Raw genomic sequence first — 15,950 nt, forward strand, 5'->3', positions numbered from 1 at the left:
TCGGGGGGAAATACTACAAAAATCTTGGCTTGCATCCACCTGCCTGAATGACTCACTTTTATTGTCACGGCAGTTTAAATATTGTGCTTTGTTTTTTTAGATTGTGAGATTAAATTTACAATTTGTGGACTGTGTGACTGTGGGGTAACACAGGGTAAAGCATTGCTAGCAGATTATGTCATATAATGCTAATGTGATTGAGAATGATTAAGGCCAAAGAAATCAGCCCTAAAATACCTTTTCCAGGCCCCTAAATTACAACAATCACAGGCATAAAAGAGGAAGGGAATTAATAGATCCAGGCCAACTAATCTCTTTGGATTTTAATTTTTTTTAGAACTCAATGGTGCGTCTGCTGACTGCCAAGGAGAGAAACAATGCAAGGTCAGTGTTCCTGGGTCTGGACCTGGATAAAGACGGCGTGATCACAAAAGCAGAATGCCGCCAGGCCCAGCAGTCTTGGTTCCACAAGCTCAGCAAAGACTCGCAGTCTTGCAATGTGAGGTGAGCGCACCAGTAGAGGGTCAGTAAAGCATAATACATACAGTAAATAGTAACATTTAAACCTAGAACATTATTTTTAATACTTTTAGAACGCAAAAGTATTTCAAGTCTAGACTAAGATCGAAGGCCCATGTCAATGTTCAAGTATGGTGCGAGTTTGGAAAGTAAGGATCTCATCTGTATGCAAACTGCAGCTGGCAGAGGGAACAAAGGTAAGGCTGCTTATGGAGTGGGGAGTCAGAAGGAAGACTGGAAGCAAGATAACAAGCTTCTTTCCTCATTACATATTCTTCCACTGGTGGACAGTCTTCACGCAACTGTGTCCATTTTAAATGCTTTGCAGATGATACCGTTTGGTTCGGTTTTCATGTATCTCCCTTCTATATTTTTAGATCGTAAAGCAACTATAAACAATATTTTATAATAACACTATATCAAATGACTGTAAAAACAATGTGACAATGTGAAAGGGGTCACTCGTAGTGATGAAGAGAATTATCACTGCAGCTCCCCTCCGCTTTACTGAGCTTTGTAGTGAGTTTGAGCTCTTTGTTTAGCTGTCTGGCTGCAACTTTACCGTTTTGTTTCAGTCTTACCGCTCTTATAGCGTCGTTTTCAGCCACACTGCAAACTGTTAGTTACTAGCTAGTGAAAGTAGTGAAGGATTTAGCAGCATAAGAGCCACATATTTTCTTCAAGAGTTAGTACAGACCAAAAACAACTAAAAGAGTGCATATTAGACTTACATTCATCAGGTGAACAAAACCACAACTCCAAATACATAATACTGTTGCTGTAACTGCTGGATGTGTAATCCAGCAACTGTTCACCATATCAACCTAAAAAGGTGATGATATGTCAATGTTATGTTCACTAATTAGTTACTGCAGTTAGTGTTTCATTAACGTATTGCTAAGATGGAATGTTAATGCATCAGAATGCACTGCCACTCTTCACTGACAAATTATCTTTAAGGAGAAAGGCCTTAAATCACAACCTGAACCTAATCAACTAAGTGTTTTTCGTCTCTGATGAAGAGGGCGATATGCACTGTCTGTCAATAAGGCATCCAGGCATACAGTAGCTTTTGAAATGTCATCACAATCAAGAAAATCTGTGAGGTTGCAGGGCTCATTTGCTCCAGCCATTGGGAGATGCTGTAAGCTTTAAAATAGTTATTACAGGTATTCTTATACCATGGTGCCATAAGTTGATTACATTATTTGCATATCATCATGCTTTTCTTTTGAGATGTTGAAAGAAATTCATGAAACATAAACAAAAAATAAATATTCAAAAAGTGTCCCACATTATACTTTCAGTATAGAATATACATGACATTAACTTAAAGTTCAACAACCCTTTCCTCCTTCAGCTTTCACAGTGGTGGCATTTATTCTAACACGTCCTCTGGTTAATGTGCCAAAGCAAAACCCACAGCTATGAACCGTCAGGTATCTGCTTTGACTACAGTTTCCCCCAAGGTAATGCAGCACAAACTGGACTTATTGTTTACCTCTGTCTCGCTCTGCGCTGTACCAAGACATGGGGCGGAACAATGTTGTTTCTCTGTCCCTCTGCAGAGGAGCTCTCTGCTGAGACAGATCACTGAAGAACTGAAGGCATTGCTTTTCCACTGGCACATCTCCAGTGCAGAATGCAATGAATGCTCACACAAGCGCAACACTGATAGAGAAATTGCAAAGGGACTTGCAATGAACAAAATCAAACATATAAATCATGTCTATTTGAAAAGTAAAAAATGGAAAAGTTAATGCAGCCAGTTCCTCCTCTCATAATAAAGGCACTAAAAACTAATGTGTTTCACTTAATGTATTCTGTGCTGCCACTCACGTCTTTAGCAGGCACTTAGTAACCAGCCGCGTTGATGCTGAGTATCCTGCTATTATTAAATTGTCATGTATTAGAATTATGAAGCTAGTTGCTTTTGCTTGAAACTTACTAGAACTGTGTTTTTTGAAGACTTTTGAAGGAGACTCAATGCATAGCTGTTTGCGCTTTGTTTGGCTCGGATCTGAAATGTCTATAGGGTCTGGACACAATAACTGAAACCTATGTACATTATAGGGCAAATCCAATACAACAACCCTGCAACAAATACAACCTTTGCAAAGCTTTTTGTTCCTACTAGATCAAAGGAGAGACACAATGTTAGATACTTTTCACAATATAACGCAATCCCGTGCAACTCCATCACAAAGCACAGCCGGGAAAGTGACCAGAGAGTTGAATCGCCTCTCTGACAAAGTCTTATCAAAAATTGAAGATCATTACCTTCAGAAAAGCTGTCTTTACTGGATGATTATTGTACTGGATTGCATTGTACAGCTGTGGTGTGTATGGTGTCCATGCCTTGTAGTCTCTACTTGATGGTTACTATTATTTATGGGAGAAAATGCAATTTAAAAAAAAAAAAAAAAGAAATCACAATATTGCACAATACATGGGAAATATATATATATATATATATATATATCTGCACCTTTAACAGTTTAGTTCTGATTGGCTCTGATGAGGTTTTTATTTGTGTGTACTCACTGTGTGTGTGTGTGTGTGTGTGTGTGTGTGTGTGTGTCTGTCAGTGGTTTAAAAAATATTCAGATCCTTCACTTGTGTAAAAGTAGCAATACCACAATGTAGAAGTACTCCATTACAAATCCTGCATTAAGTAATAGTAGTAGTAGTATCCTAAAAATGTACTCAAACATCAAAATTAAAAGTACTGATTATGCAGAATGACTCCTTTGAGAGAGTTATGTTACTACTAAAGCATGTGTACTGTTGCATTTGTAAAGTAAATTAGATTTGTACTGGAATAAATGTACTTTTCACTGTATGTGTATGTGTGCATGTGCTTGTTACTGCTTATAACCTTGTGCTGTAAAATCTCCTATGCTGTACCATTTCATCCCTCTCACCTATTCAACATGCGCCATTCCCCACAGACTCATGGGACTCTGCTCTCCTTTGTATTGTGGGTGAGTGTGACTCAGCATTGCATGGCTTGCCTCCTTTTCCTCACTTCAAACCCCTTGAGCACTCTTCAAGTATTCTCAGACAACCCCTTGATTTAGATTTCGTTCGTCAATTCACCCTCACTCTTAAAAAAGAGGAGAGAGAAGCCTCTTAACTGCAACCTGGAACTCTTTTCAAACATACAGCAATCAGAGACACATGCATCCTTGAATGTGAGCCCTTCATATGATTATGTAGGTCTTGCATGGAGAAGATTCAGGCTGGCCTCTAATTATAGGGATCAAATAGAAAGCCTTTAGTTATCTTTAGCGGAGCTTCACTTTATAAGCCTCACTTATCAATGTAAGAGGACACTGTGGACCAAAGGGGTGTGAGTGTGCACATCAGGTCCACACATTACACCAAAATGCAACCTCATTCGCATGTTCAATGAAAAGCAAATAAAACAAAACGAGTTAGAAAACTTTTCTCCCTTTGATCGCTGGATTTTAGACCTTCACAAGCTACAGTGAGTGTGAGAGTGAAAACGAGTTTTTCAGTGAGCCATCAGTCAGAAGGTTCATCAAAAGAGATTCTGTCTGACTCTGAAAGATCAAAAACTCATGACTTATGTTAATGTGGAAGACAGTCATTTTGGTTTCTTGTAAACTGAAGTAACATTGTCTTGCTCTATTATTTATTTTTTATTTATATATATATATATAAAAAAACTTTAATTTAATTTATCAACATGTAAGGTATGGTTAGGTTTGAGGAAAAGATCGTGGTTTGGGTTAAAATATATTTGTAACGTAACTTACATACATGTTAGTTAAGTGTTATGTACGTAATTTATCTAAAATAAGTCAACATTGATAGCAGTCCCCTGGGTGAAAGTCCTGTGTTTGTTTTTACCCATCCTTCCACCCCAGCTTCCCCTACGCTCACTTTGTCACTTTTAATTACTATACTCCCTACGCAGACTTTGTTGCTCTTTGTACTACGTCATCTCACAGCGCCCCGGTCCTGCAGTGAGCACTTTTCCCGAAGTTACGGATCTGATTTCCCTTAAAGCGTAACTCTCACCAAAATACAACCTAGGGTCTTTTTGTAAATGTACCCGAGTCAAACTTTTGTTTAAAAGCATATTTAGGACGGAAGCATCACTTTTAAGATTTACCGTTTTCTCGTTTTTCGGTCAAATGGCCTTTTGAATGGGAGTCCTAGGGGCACTTTTATGCTAGCCTCAAAATAGCTATTTTTAAAACACTAAGAAGGCTCGACACAACATGAAACTTTGCTCGAAGTATCGCCAGGGGCTCTACACAAGAACGCAAGCATTGACAACATTATTTGTGTACACAGAGTTTACTAAAAAGAAAGGTTTTGAGCAACTCACGTTAGCAGTTGTTGTTTACACTATCCGCCATTTTCCCGGTCCAAAATAGGCGATCTCCGAATGCGAATGAACGGACTCCATAGGAGGAAATGTCATTCTTATATGAGGCTCCTTTTTCAACTACAAGGTCAATATTGTGTTTCACTAACGACAAAACAACAAATTATCCGTGCATTTATATGGAATTAAGCTTTTGGAGCTTTCCATCTTTGCTCTCCTCCCTCGACTATTTTTGACTGGCTCGATAGACGGCGACCGGAAGAACAACAGCTACAGTGAGTTGCTCAAACCTTTTTTAGTAAACTCTGGGTACACAAACAATGTTCTCAATGCTTTCGTTAAGGTGTAGAGCCCCTGGTGATACTTCGAGCAAAGTTTCATGTTGTGTCGAGCCTTCTTAGTGTTTTAAAAATAGCTATTTTGAGGCTAGCATAAAAGTGCCCCTAGGACTCCCATTCAAAAGGCCATTTGACCGAAAAACGAGAAAACGGTAAATCTTAAAAGTGATGCTTCCGTCCTAAATATGCTTTTAAACAAAAGTTTGACTCGGGTACATTTACAAAAAGACCCTAGGTTGTATTTTGGTGAGAGTTACGCTTTAAGGGAAATCAGATCCGTAACTTCGGGAAAAGTGCTCACTGCAGGACCGGGGCGCTGTGAGATGACGTAGTACAAAGAGCAACAAAGTCCGCGTAGGGAGTATAGTAATTAAAAGTGACAAAGTGAGCGTAGGGGAAGCTGGGGTGGAAGGATGGGTAAAAACAAACACAGGACTTTCACCCAGGGGACTGCTATCAATGTTGACTTATTTTAGATAAATTACGTACATAACACTTAACTAACATGTATGTAAGTTACGTTACAAATATATTTTAACCCAAACCACGATCTTTTCCTCAAACCTAACCATACCTTACATGTTGATAAATTACCCCAAAGGTGTACCCAGAGCATTAAAACAAGCGGCTAAGGCCATTTACACACTGGATGCGTCACGCAAGCGTGGCGTTTCTGTTGCGTCTCAGAAGCGTGGCCGCTGCGTGGATTTTTCTGTGTCCTACACACCAGAAGCGTGTGTGACGCGATGCTGCTCCTGCTGCTAGGTACAGGGAAGGCTGATCTCGGGACATAGAGCCAACACATTCAAAGTCTGAAAAATAGGTAAGTGGGCTGTCTGTTTATAACAACTTTGTATAGCTGGACTGTCACTCAGAACACACACTACGTTGTGTTTGTAGCCTATTCTACCCTTTATATATAGGCTAGTTCGACGTATGGGGAGAGAGTTGTTAAACTTCAAATAAATATATAGCCTACTGATTTGATATAAGACAACGTCGGCAGTATTGACTGCAAAATATGTTACAGAATATTTCGTTCTGTATGACAGGTGCTATATTTGAAAATCTTTTCTCTGAAATTTTTTATTACATTTATATCTACATTGATGTCAAAACCTAGAGACTTTCAAACATCAAGATGTCATTTATTAATATGCATTCGTGTCTAAATGACAAACATATTTTCCTATTCTATTTTGCCTGGAAACGCTTCCAACACGCTCGCATCTTGCGTGAAAAATAGGCGTCGGTTCTATTTCTAGCAGGCACGCGTCTCACGCAGGCAGTGTGTAAGCTCTAACCTGTTAACATGGGAGCCGAAATAAAAACGGACACGCCACGCGGCTGACATGCTCGCGCGACGCATCCAGTGTGTAACCGGCCTAAGGGGTCCTGACCGAGCAGCCGTATGTTGGGAGTGAGAATGTGTTGCAATAATATATTATGACAAACAATCAAAAGATCAATTCATGATAAAATAAACAACAATTGTTAGTTTATTTAAGGCGGACGACAGTGATGTCATCTCATGATACTTTTAGGTCTATAAACTAATCCATTGGCTGATTTATGTTTTACATTCTCAAGTGCTGCGGCCATTACTGCAGTGCCAGAGTGGAGCTGAAAACATTGTTATGACAGAAACCGGACAGAAGAATAATGGTACCTCTTCTGTCACATCTCCACAGTCTGAAAATGAAGTATAATGGTAGCTAATTGCATTTAACCTTACCAGGAATTAATTCAATTCAATTTTATTTATAGTATCAAATCATAACAAGAGTTATCTCGATGTTATGATTTGATACTATAAATAAAATTATAATTACTGGGATTCCTTGCATTGTATCCAAAAGAAATGCACCATGTAATAAAAATCAAACACATACTGTATCAGATCAGCAGCGTGGTGGCTCACGTGTTACGTGTCCCTCTCTACACTGTGTGGTTCCTGGTCCATCCCTTAAGCGATCGAAACATGAGGATTTGATGGATATTTATGGGAGGTAAATTAATTTTATGGAGCAGAGATTGGGAAATTTTACCAAGTTGAAGTTTACTATTGGATCCCTTGGACATACATATTTCTTAGCAAAAGCACTTAGAAAGTACAATCCTTGAGACTTGAGACAATGTTAGACACAGGTACACAAGTGGCAGCTTCTGCCTCTTCCTATGACCTCAGATTTGTCTAAATACAACGACATACTGTACTGACTAACTGTGGGCTAACCAATATTCCAACCAAATGAGTTTTATTTGCATGCAGAAAATGTCCTCGTATGCCAGTGATATCATCATGGGTTCTCCTTTGTTCAAAAAGTTGAGAAGATGAAACAATTTAGGGTGCATTTTTCTTGTTCGTCTCTTTTTACAGCACAAGGAAATGTCTTATCCTTCCATTGACCGTTGATGTATTTCTACTATCTAACTCATACTTTTCTGTCCTTTGGTACAGTATAAGTCATGTTGGCCCCATATGCGAGAGCAGCCCAGCCAGCTCTGGCAGTGAAAGGAGCAAGACTGAAGACAGCAGGTTTGTCCTCTCATATTTTTTGTGAATGTGTGTGAGGCGGGGGACAAAATTGTTAGAAACTCCTTACAATATTACAGCCTTGCATTAAACATCAATTTGTTGAAGCTCTCACAGGCTCTTGCTTCTAAAAGGCTTTAAAGGCCTGCAAGCTTGAGCAGTGAAATTAACATAAACTTCTTAACCCTATTAGAATAAGCCTTTTCCCACTAGACAGTGGTCCCCGCTGTGCAAAGACAGGAATCATTTTGTGGGCAGCAAAAGTAGGATTAATTTTTAACGAAACAACAGAGAAGACTGCAGCGTGGACGGAAACGGTTTTCCTGGTTCAGGCTTCGCTGCCCCTTCAAATGACCTGAAACTCACTTTCTAACTGTCACCAGCTAATGAAGACAAATCCTATTTGGCATAACACGACTTCTGAGACTTTTCTTCATGCCACATTAGAACATTTTGCAATAATTGCAGCTCATGCACCAGCACTGAGACAGCGACTACAGGGAGCCACAATTAAAGAGAGCTACACAAGAGAGTCATATTAAAGTTGAATTAGCAGAACATGCAGACAAAATGTTTGACAAAATTATTTTTGTTTTATAAATTAATTTACAAAGCAGCATGAGACAAATTACAGCAGAGCAGAGGCCAGATACATATTCAAATGATATTACCAAATCATTTTTTACTGCATGGTTACTGAATTTTATTACACAGCTTCGTTGAATACTCTATTCTAATTGGTCAATCACGGCATTCTATGGTCTGTTATTTCTGTATAACAGGCCATTGCCATGGACGGAATTCGGATCACGGACTCTGGAGGACCGTTTTTAAATCAAAATGTTTTTGAATCAATATTTGGAGCTCATATTGCTGATCAGGGGATCACAAAGGGAGAGAGAGAGAGAGTGGAGGAAACAGCTAACAGCGCTAATGGCAACAGTGTATGCAGAGCATTAGTTAGCTCCATTTTTAGCTCACTCACCAGGGCGACCTGGCTTCCGTGGCTCATCACTGGTAAAGTTAACCGTCCTGACCGGGATGGGTGACCTCTGTATGAGTAGCCGTGTAATAAGCAGTGTTAAGCAGTGTCAAAAGCAGAATTACATTTTTTTATGGCGGTCAAGAAAAAGCTGTAATTCTGTATTTTTCTGATTGTCAAAAAAATCCATGAAAAGATCAAAACCAACAATCTGTTGGTCCATCTCTCAGTATTTTCCAACTTTCATACCGTGTCGAATGGACCATTTGTTCCTATGAAGACAGAAATAAATGTTTAAAAAATGGGTCACATTTATTTACTTTCATAATTCATTTCTCAAGTCAAACAGTGTGGGCGTGGTGGCCATTTAGAGCGTTTAGCGATGAACAAGGAAGTTGTTGTAACTCAAGTGTACATTGTGAAAACAGCTGGGCACTATGGGTTTCAGCAAATACTCTAACATGAGTGTGAACAATGCATTTGTCAGTTACTATTTCTATAGTGAGTATCTTTGGCACCAGAATGGTGTTTGTATGATTGACTTAAAATAAACTACAGTGTTCATTGTAATGAAGGGACAGGTCACAGAGTGCAACAATGTAGCTCATTGATGTGTTTTTAATAGTTTTTTGGGCAAAAATGGAGCTCTATGACACACATAAATAAGATACATCAAGATTTGGCTACAGAGGCGTACTTGTTAGTAGATTCAATTCATTGTTGGTTTTGTTCTTTTTGTTGACACTAACAAAAATATAGAAACTATAGTCAAGCGAACAAAAGCCTTTTCACTGTTGGCATCCATTGCTTGTGTTTAGTGGCTCATGATTCATGACCCTAAAGCCACCTACACATGATCCGCGGTAAAACTGCTCTGCGCTGGCCGTTTCATTGTTTTCCTATTGGGGGAGAGCGCTACCCTTGGCTTTTAAAGTTCAAATTATTTCAACTTTGACCTCGTTGCCACTGACCTTTCAAGGCGCAACCAATTCCAGAACGTTACTGCGCTTTGCCTCTTTGATCTGCACCCTATCTCGCGGTTTTGCCATGGATCTTGTGTAGGCAGATAAACCTTATCCAGACCACTATTTTTAGTCATTCATTGAAAACAAATGATTGCAAACAGTGTTTTTTTTTTGTTTTTTTTGTTTTTTTTTAATACTACTAAATACAAAAACCTCTCTTTGTTCAACAGGCCAGTGACCTGGGCAGACTTTTTAAAGGAGAGTGCCATCTACATTTTGGCTGCGCGGGCCAATAGTTCTGCCATGCACATCCGTCTGCCTCTATAGTCCAGGATCCTCCACTGCACCCCAGCAGAGAGAGAGAGAGAGAGAGAGAGAGAGAGAGAGAGAGAGAGAGAGAGAGAGACTATAGTCTACAGATGAGCAGAGGAAGAAAGACGTGGTGACACAATGACATGCGGAAGGCAATTTAGCGAACTGGATGAAGCACTGAGAGACAGCAGATCAAGCTATCGACAGAATCTCTCCTCCTCCGCGTCACCTCAATCCCACAACACACACACACACACACACGCTGATTGACACACCGACGACGCAAGTGACAGCAGCTGTCACAGGTCCCGACTCCCAAAAACTTGACGGCTTCCAACAAATGTGAAAGATCGCACAAAGTAAGACAACTACCCACCCACGACTCAGTCAGTGATAATTCTGAAACTTAGTAGTATAGCGATCATGCAAACAATCAGACAAGCTCCTGTGATGCTTACACTCTACGAAATGACAAACACCACACACTTTATGGCCCTCTAGCTGCATAACACACCTCTCCATGCGGGTACATTAGTGTGACATGCTGTTACTCTTTCAAGTATTCATTCCGTTGGGCCTCATCATGTCCTAATAATAATTTCATGCTACTGTAATGGGATTGTTTTATTCGCCATCAAATTTTTTTAATCACAGTACACAGAGGCACATGCAAATTCAAATTCATTACTGGTACTGTTTGACGAGTGGGTAGACTTCTGGGAGGAGATTAACCCTGCAGCTGCCATTATCAGAACGTATACCAAACGGGAATCAAAGCTATCTGCGTACATATTATATGAGAAGAAGTGCTATTCATGCCAGTATAAATTATTATGCATTAAAACGCTGTATTTATTCCTGTATCCTCTGATGTATCCTCTGTTTTCCCCAGTCTCATCCAAGAGTCTATGTTCTTCTGAAGTACTAACCGTGAAAAAGGATGTGAACGTTGATGAAAGCTAACCCAGTAAAAGACGCGCATATACTGCCATATAGTACATGTTGTTCCTGTTGTACTCAGAGCTGCACTTTGACAATGTGGAAACATCTGCCCCCTTGTTCTACTGTCATTATTTCCACTGTGGGAATGAGATGTGGATGGACTACTGTGTGACATAATCACTGTAATGAAATACTGGAAGACAATGGGAGCTCTGGTGCAAACATTTGTCCTTTGTCAATGTGCAGAAGCACTGTTTAAAATATTGTTGTGGAAAATGTGGTGGGAATTCTATAATGTTACAGGTTATAAAACAATTTAAATTACTGCACATAATACTGCCCATAGAAGCACTGGAAACATACTGTAACATGTAAAACTACATGTAGTGTTTATGCCATGTAATGCCAGGTCCTCTTAGAGAATAAAGTATGGTTATGACATGAATCTTGATGTGTCTGAGGGATATGTCAAAGTGCTGAAATAAATGCATGGCATTTACTCTCCTCAAGAATCTTGTCTCTTCACCTTTTTTTAAGCGTGAATGCTAACAAAAGAATTTACCATAGGGATATCACAATATTAATAAGGCCGGCTACACACTGGATGCGTGGCGTGAGCGTGGCATGAGTGTGGTGTGAGCGTGGCATTTCTGTTGTCAGTTGTGTGGCGGCTGCGTGGATTTTTGTCTTTTCACACCAGAAACGTGTCTGACGCGGCGCTGCTGCTGCTAGCCTTGTCTGTACACATGTATGTTTCCCATTGATAAACTGCACTCAAGCATTAGTATCAGTGATGCCGGGTAACGCGTTACTCTAATCTGACCACTTTTTTCAGTAACGAGTAATCTAACGCGTTACTATTTCCAAACCAGTAATCAGATTAAAGTTACTTATCCAAGTCACTATGCGTCATTTTCCTTAGTAAAAATATTGTTTTTGCTTTCTTCTTGCATCTCGGGGAGTGAAGTCACATATGCGACGACAAGTCACGTTTTTAGCATGTGGACAGGTCACGTTTTCAGCATGTGGACAGGTCACGGGTACCACGCAGCGACACAAACGTAAACAACAATGGAGGGAGGAGAGAGATTTCTAGCTGGAAATACAGTCACTATTTTGAGTTTGTGTCAGCTAAAGATGGCAATATTAAGGTTCGTTGTACTCTGCTGGTGGCGACAAAGTGCTATCTAGCTACAATAACACTACGTCAAATTTGAAGAAACATTTGGAGTCGCAGCACTGCAGTCAAACTTACAGAGCGAGAAGAAGCTTCCCCCACCACCCAAACAACAAAAGCTGGACTTCGGTGCAAAACCAGTAAGTGGGGGAGAGTTGAAGTATTTGGTCGGGCAGTATGTTGTAGGTGTTGTCAGCAGCTGCTGAATGTAATAAAGTAACTTGTAATCTAACTTAGTTACTTTTAAAATCAAGTAATCTGTAAAGTAACTAAATTACTTTTAAAATCAAGAAATCTGTAAAGTAACTAAGTTACTTTTTCAAAGTAACTGTGGCAACACTGATTAGTATACATCATGTTAAACATAAATATATACCGATTTGATTACAGCAAAGACAACATCGGCAATATTGACGGCAAAATAGGCTACAGAATATTTCGTTCTGTATTGACAGGTGCAATATTTGAAAATCGATTATTTTTTAAATTACATTTATGTCAAAACTTAGAGACTTTCAAACATCAAAATGTCATTTAGTAAATGTATTTGTGTAAAAATGACATATAAACATCTTTTCCTATTCTATTTTGAATGGAAACGCTTCCAGCATGCTTGCGTGTCGCGTGAAAAATAGGCGTCGGTTTTATTTCTAGCATTTTTTTTAGCTAGTTTTCGGCGCGGCTCGAGCTGCACCTGAGACGTGCGTGTCACGCAGGCAGTGTGCAAGCTCTAACCTGTTAACATGGGAGCCGAATTAAAAACGGACACGCCACGCAGCTGACGCACACATAGTGTGTAGCTGGCCTAAGAATAATTTCCCGATAAATTATGTAAAAATGTGTGTAAACTTACATATATAATCATCAAATTGACATTCCATTTAATGGCTAATTACAATGTGTATGGATCATTAACTTGGACACATGAAATTAAAGTCCAGTATTTTCCTACATATGATTTGCATACATTTATAAGATACTAAAGAAGAACATTGTTATCTTTCTTTCAGTATTATATAGTTATAGTTCTTTCAGTTGTTGTCACCTGTCTCCCATGATAAACACATCTTCTTCCTTATTTGTTTGCTTCCATGTGAAAGTGGAACTTGCTATGTCCACTACTGCTACTGCAGCACGGGGCTGCTTAGCACTGTAGTCATATAAAAAACAAAGTCTGTTTCTGTTTAGCATAATTAAATGACCATGATGTTTTCTTTAATAATGAAAATGCTATTTGTAGCATCACTGGTAGTAATTCTACATGAATGAGGGAATTTAGTGTGGCTGCCTAGCAGTGGAGGTGAGTATAAAAAAAACAGATGTTGAATTAAAGACCAAAAATCACAATGGAACAGAGGAGAAGAACAAAAAATGAACACAGCGCAAATAAACTGCAAACACTGCATTAACACAGTCTCACAAAAAGCTGCTCCCATCAACAACTCTCCCACAGTCAATGCCTAAGTGGCTTTATATACCCCTCCTGGCTCCACCTTTATTGGACAACTGCATGGGGGTTAACTAATTGGACTTAACCACTGCGTGGGGATTAGATAAACCAGAAGACATTTCCACTTAAACCTGATCCTAACAGGTGCATAGCAAAGATTAAAATGCCAACGAACAGCTCGTATCAGTGGATTATCCTAAATAACCGTAAACTGTTGAGCTGGGAAGATGTCATTAAATACAAAAACATCTGTCTGGTGTACAAAATTCTGCATAACACTGCTCCTCCTCCTTTGAACTCTTTCATAACCCAACGTGACAACAGCAGTCAGATCACTAGAAGCACCGCTTCTAGAGGTGACCTTCTAATTCCATTCAGGAAAAGTACATTTGGCCAATTATCATTTTCTGTTACGGCATTACAAAACTGGAATTCATTGCCCACTACAATCAAAAATATACATACATATTCCACCTTTACAACACACCTTAAAACATGGCAGTCCGATAACTATTACTGCAAACATTAATCTGTCAGATGTGATGTGTGTTTGATGTGACATAGTCATTGTTGCTGTCGCTCCATCTCTGCTGCCTGCCTCCGTTATGTCTTGTATGTGCTTTCAATGTGGCCTCTGAGACTTTTCTCCTTTCTCTTGTCTCCTTCGTATTGTATTAACTGCGTGGTCTGCTTTAATGCCATTGCAATTATCTGTGCTTGTTTGTTTGTGTGCCACTTCTTTGTATGTTTTAACCATTTTTGCTTAGGCCCGCTGTTATTATAGATGTAATGTAACTCATTTTAATATGTTAACCTTTGTATTTTAGGATGCCTATTGTCAGCTGGCTGGGGACTACAGCTGAAAATTAGCCGTTGAGGCTAAAGCTGCTCCTTTTACTGTATAGTTAATTAAAGGGGACTGTCCACGGCATTACAAACTAATAAACTAAACTAAACGATATTTCAAGGTGAGCAACTAATAATAAACTCTTCCCCCTATGATGAATTTTATGCCCCCCACCCTTAGCCAACAGTGTCTAGTCACAAAGAAAGATGAAGAGTCTACTGGGCCCTGCCCTTCTTTTTCAGCCCAGATTTTCAATTGACCACAATGACGCTATTAAAAAAAAAAAAAAAAAAAAAAGGAAAATCTAAATTTAGAAAACATCACCAAGGCTATTATTTGCACAGGCAAGCATATAAACAAAGGAAAACCTATTTAATTTCATATCTCTTTGATTAAATTAGAAATAAACCAACTGATTGATGGCTCCACCCTGTGCCTAACGAGGCACAGGTGACCTGTTGACAGTGATTGCTGTAGAAAATCTAGGCAAACAGGGCATGTGAAAAGGTATACAGGGAAGCTTTTCACACTAATTATATTTTAATTATGGTGCATTATTAATTAAGTCCAACTGAGGTTTGAAACTTCTTTTGCAAAAGTTACAACCAGATATACAATCAGTCAAACAGGCAAACACATATAGAGACAAAGACACTTGATTGTTCCCTCAAACCATCCCTTGTGCAGCAATTGTCCGTGGTTTTGCACCTAGGTGGGCTGCCCATATGCCACAGCACTCCATGAATGACGTATGTTGCCATCATATGTATATTTAATCCTCTTTAAGAGGGTTCTTGTTTTAAAACATAGCAACTAGAAACATTAAAAAGTCAATTACAGATAGTGTTTTCAACCAACTCACAGAGTTAGAGGGTTAACATGAGGTTACAGCTGATAAAAACCAGCTTACTTTTAGTTGACGGTAACCTCTGTCATGAGGAATGAGAAGCCTACTGCTTTGTTTACCTCTGGGTTTTTTTTCAGTATATGACAAATAATTTCGAGAACAGTTTAAGATTTTTGGGAATCAGCAAGAGGACCTGTCACGGCCATCACAAATATTCACAAAAAAGGCTCAGCAATGGCTTAACTTCTTAAGCTGTTGCTTAAGAAGTTAGTTAACTTTTCTAGAGGAGCAATAGAAAGCATTTTGACTGGAAACTTTACAAACTGGCATGGGATGTACAAGACCGGATGGCTCCGCAGAGCGTGATTAAAACAGACCATCTACCGAGCATCAGTGATATTGTTTGAATGAGCCCAAAGCCAGGATACTAAAAGCCAATGTCTGCCATCCACAGCCTGTTCAACCTGCTGCTTCAATGTAATTTGCTCCTACCAGTGTATCACCGTGTGTATTTTGTCCATGGCAAATCCCTGCCAATCGGTCCCTAAATGTCCTAGATAAATAGTAAATGGTGTAAACATATTCATTGTAAATTTTTACAATCATTCCCTAAAAGAACCAAGCAGGCCTGCCTTGTTGCACAATCCAAATTTTCTTCAAAACTTGCCATTTTCA

The 15,950-nt window shown here is 39.3% G+C and overlaps 1 protein-coding gene and 1 long non-coding RNA gene across 4 annotated transcripts in view; one reads left to right on the forward strand and one right to left on the reverse strand.

Annotated features, from left to right (window-relative positions):
• The window catches only part of phf24 (PHD finger protein 24), a 42,467-nt gene extending 31,004 nt beyond the window's left edge, over positions 1-11,463 (forward strand). For 2 of the 3 annotated variants that reach the window (XM_031292644.2, XM_031292645.2), the window contains exons 6-9: positions 338-504; positions 3,471-3,503; positions 7,679-7,756; positions 9,931-11,463. In XM_031292644.2, coding sequence (XP_031148504.1) covers positions 338-504; positions 3,471-3,503; positions 7,679-7,756; positions 9,931-10,027 — 375 coding nt within the window. In that variant the 3' untranslated portion in view covers positions 10,028-11,463. The remainder of the gene's footprint in view (positions 1-337; positions 505-3,470; positions 3,504-7,678; positions 7,757-9,930) is intronic. The other variant, XM_031292646.2, reaches the window with a different exon arrangement.
• LOC118493057 overlaps positions 1-15,950 on the reverse strand; it is a 37,171-nt gene that overhangs the window by 13,924 nt on the left and 7,297 nt on the right. The window lies entirely within an intron of this gene.

The sequence above is a fragment of the Sander lucioperca genome, chromosome 14, assembly GCF_008315115.2.
Source record: "Sander lucioperca isolate FBNREF2018 chromosome 14, SLUC_FBN_1.2, whole genome shotgun sequence".
Lineage (NCBI taxonomy): Eukaryota > Metazoa > Chordata > Actinopteri > Perciformes > Percidae > Sander > Sander lucioperca.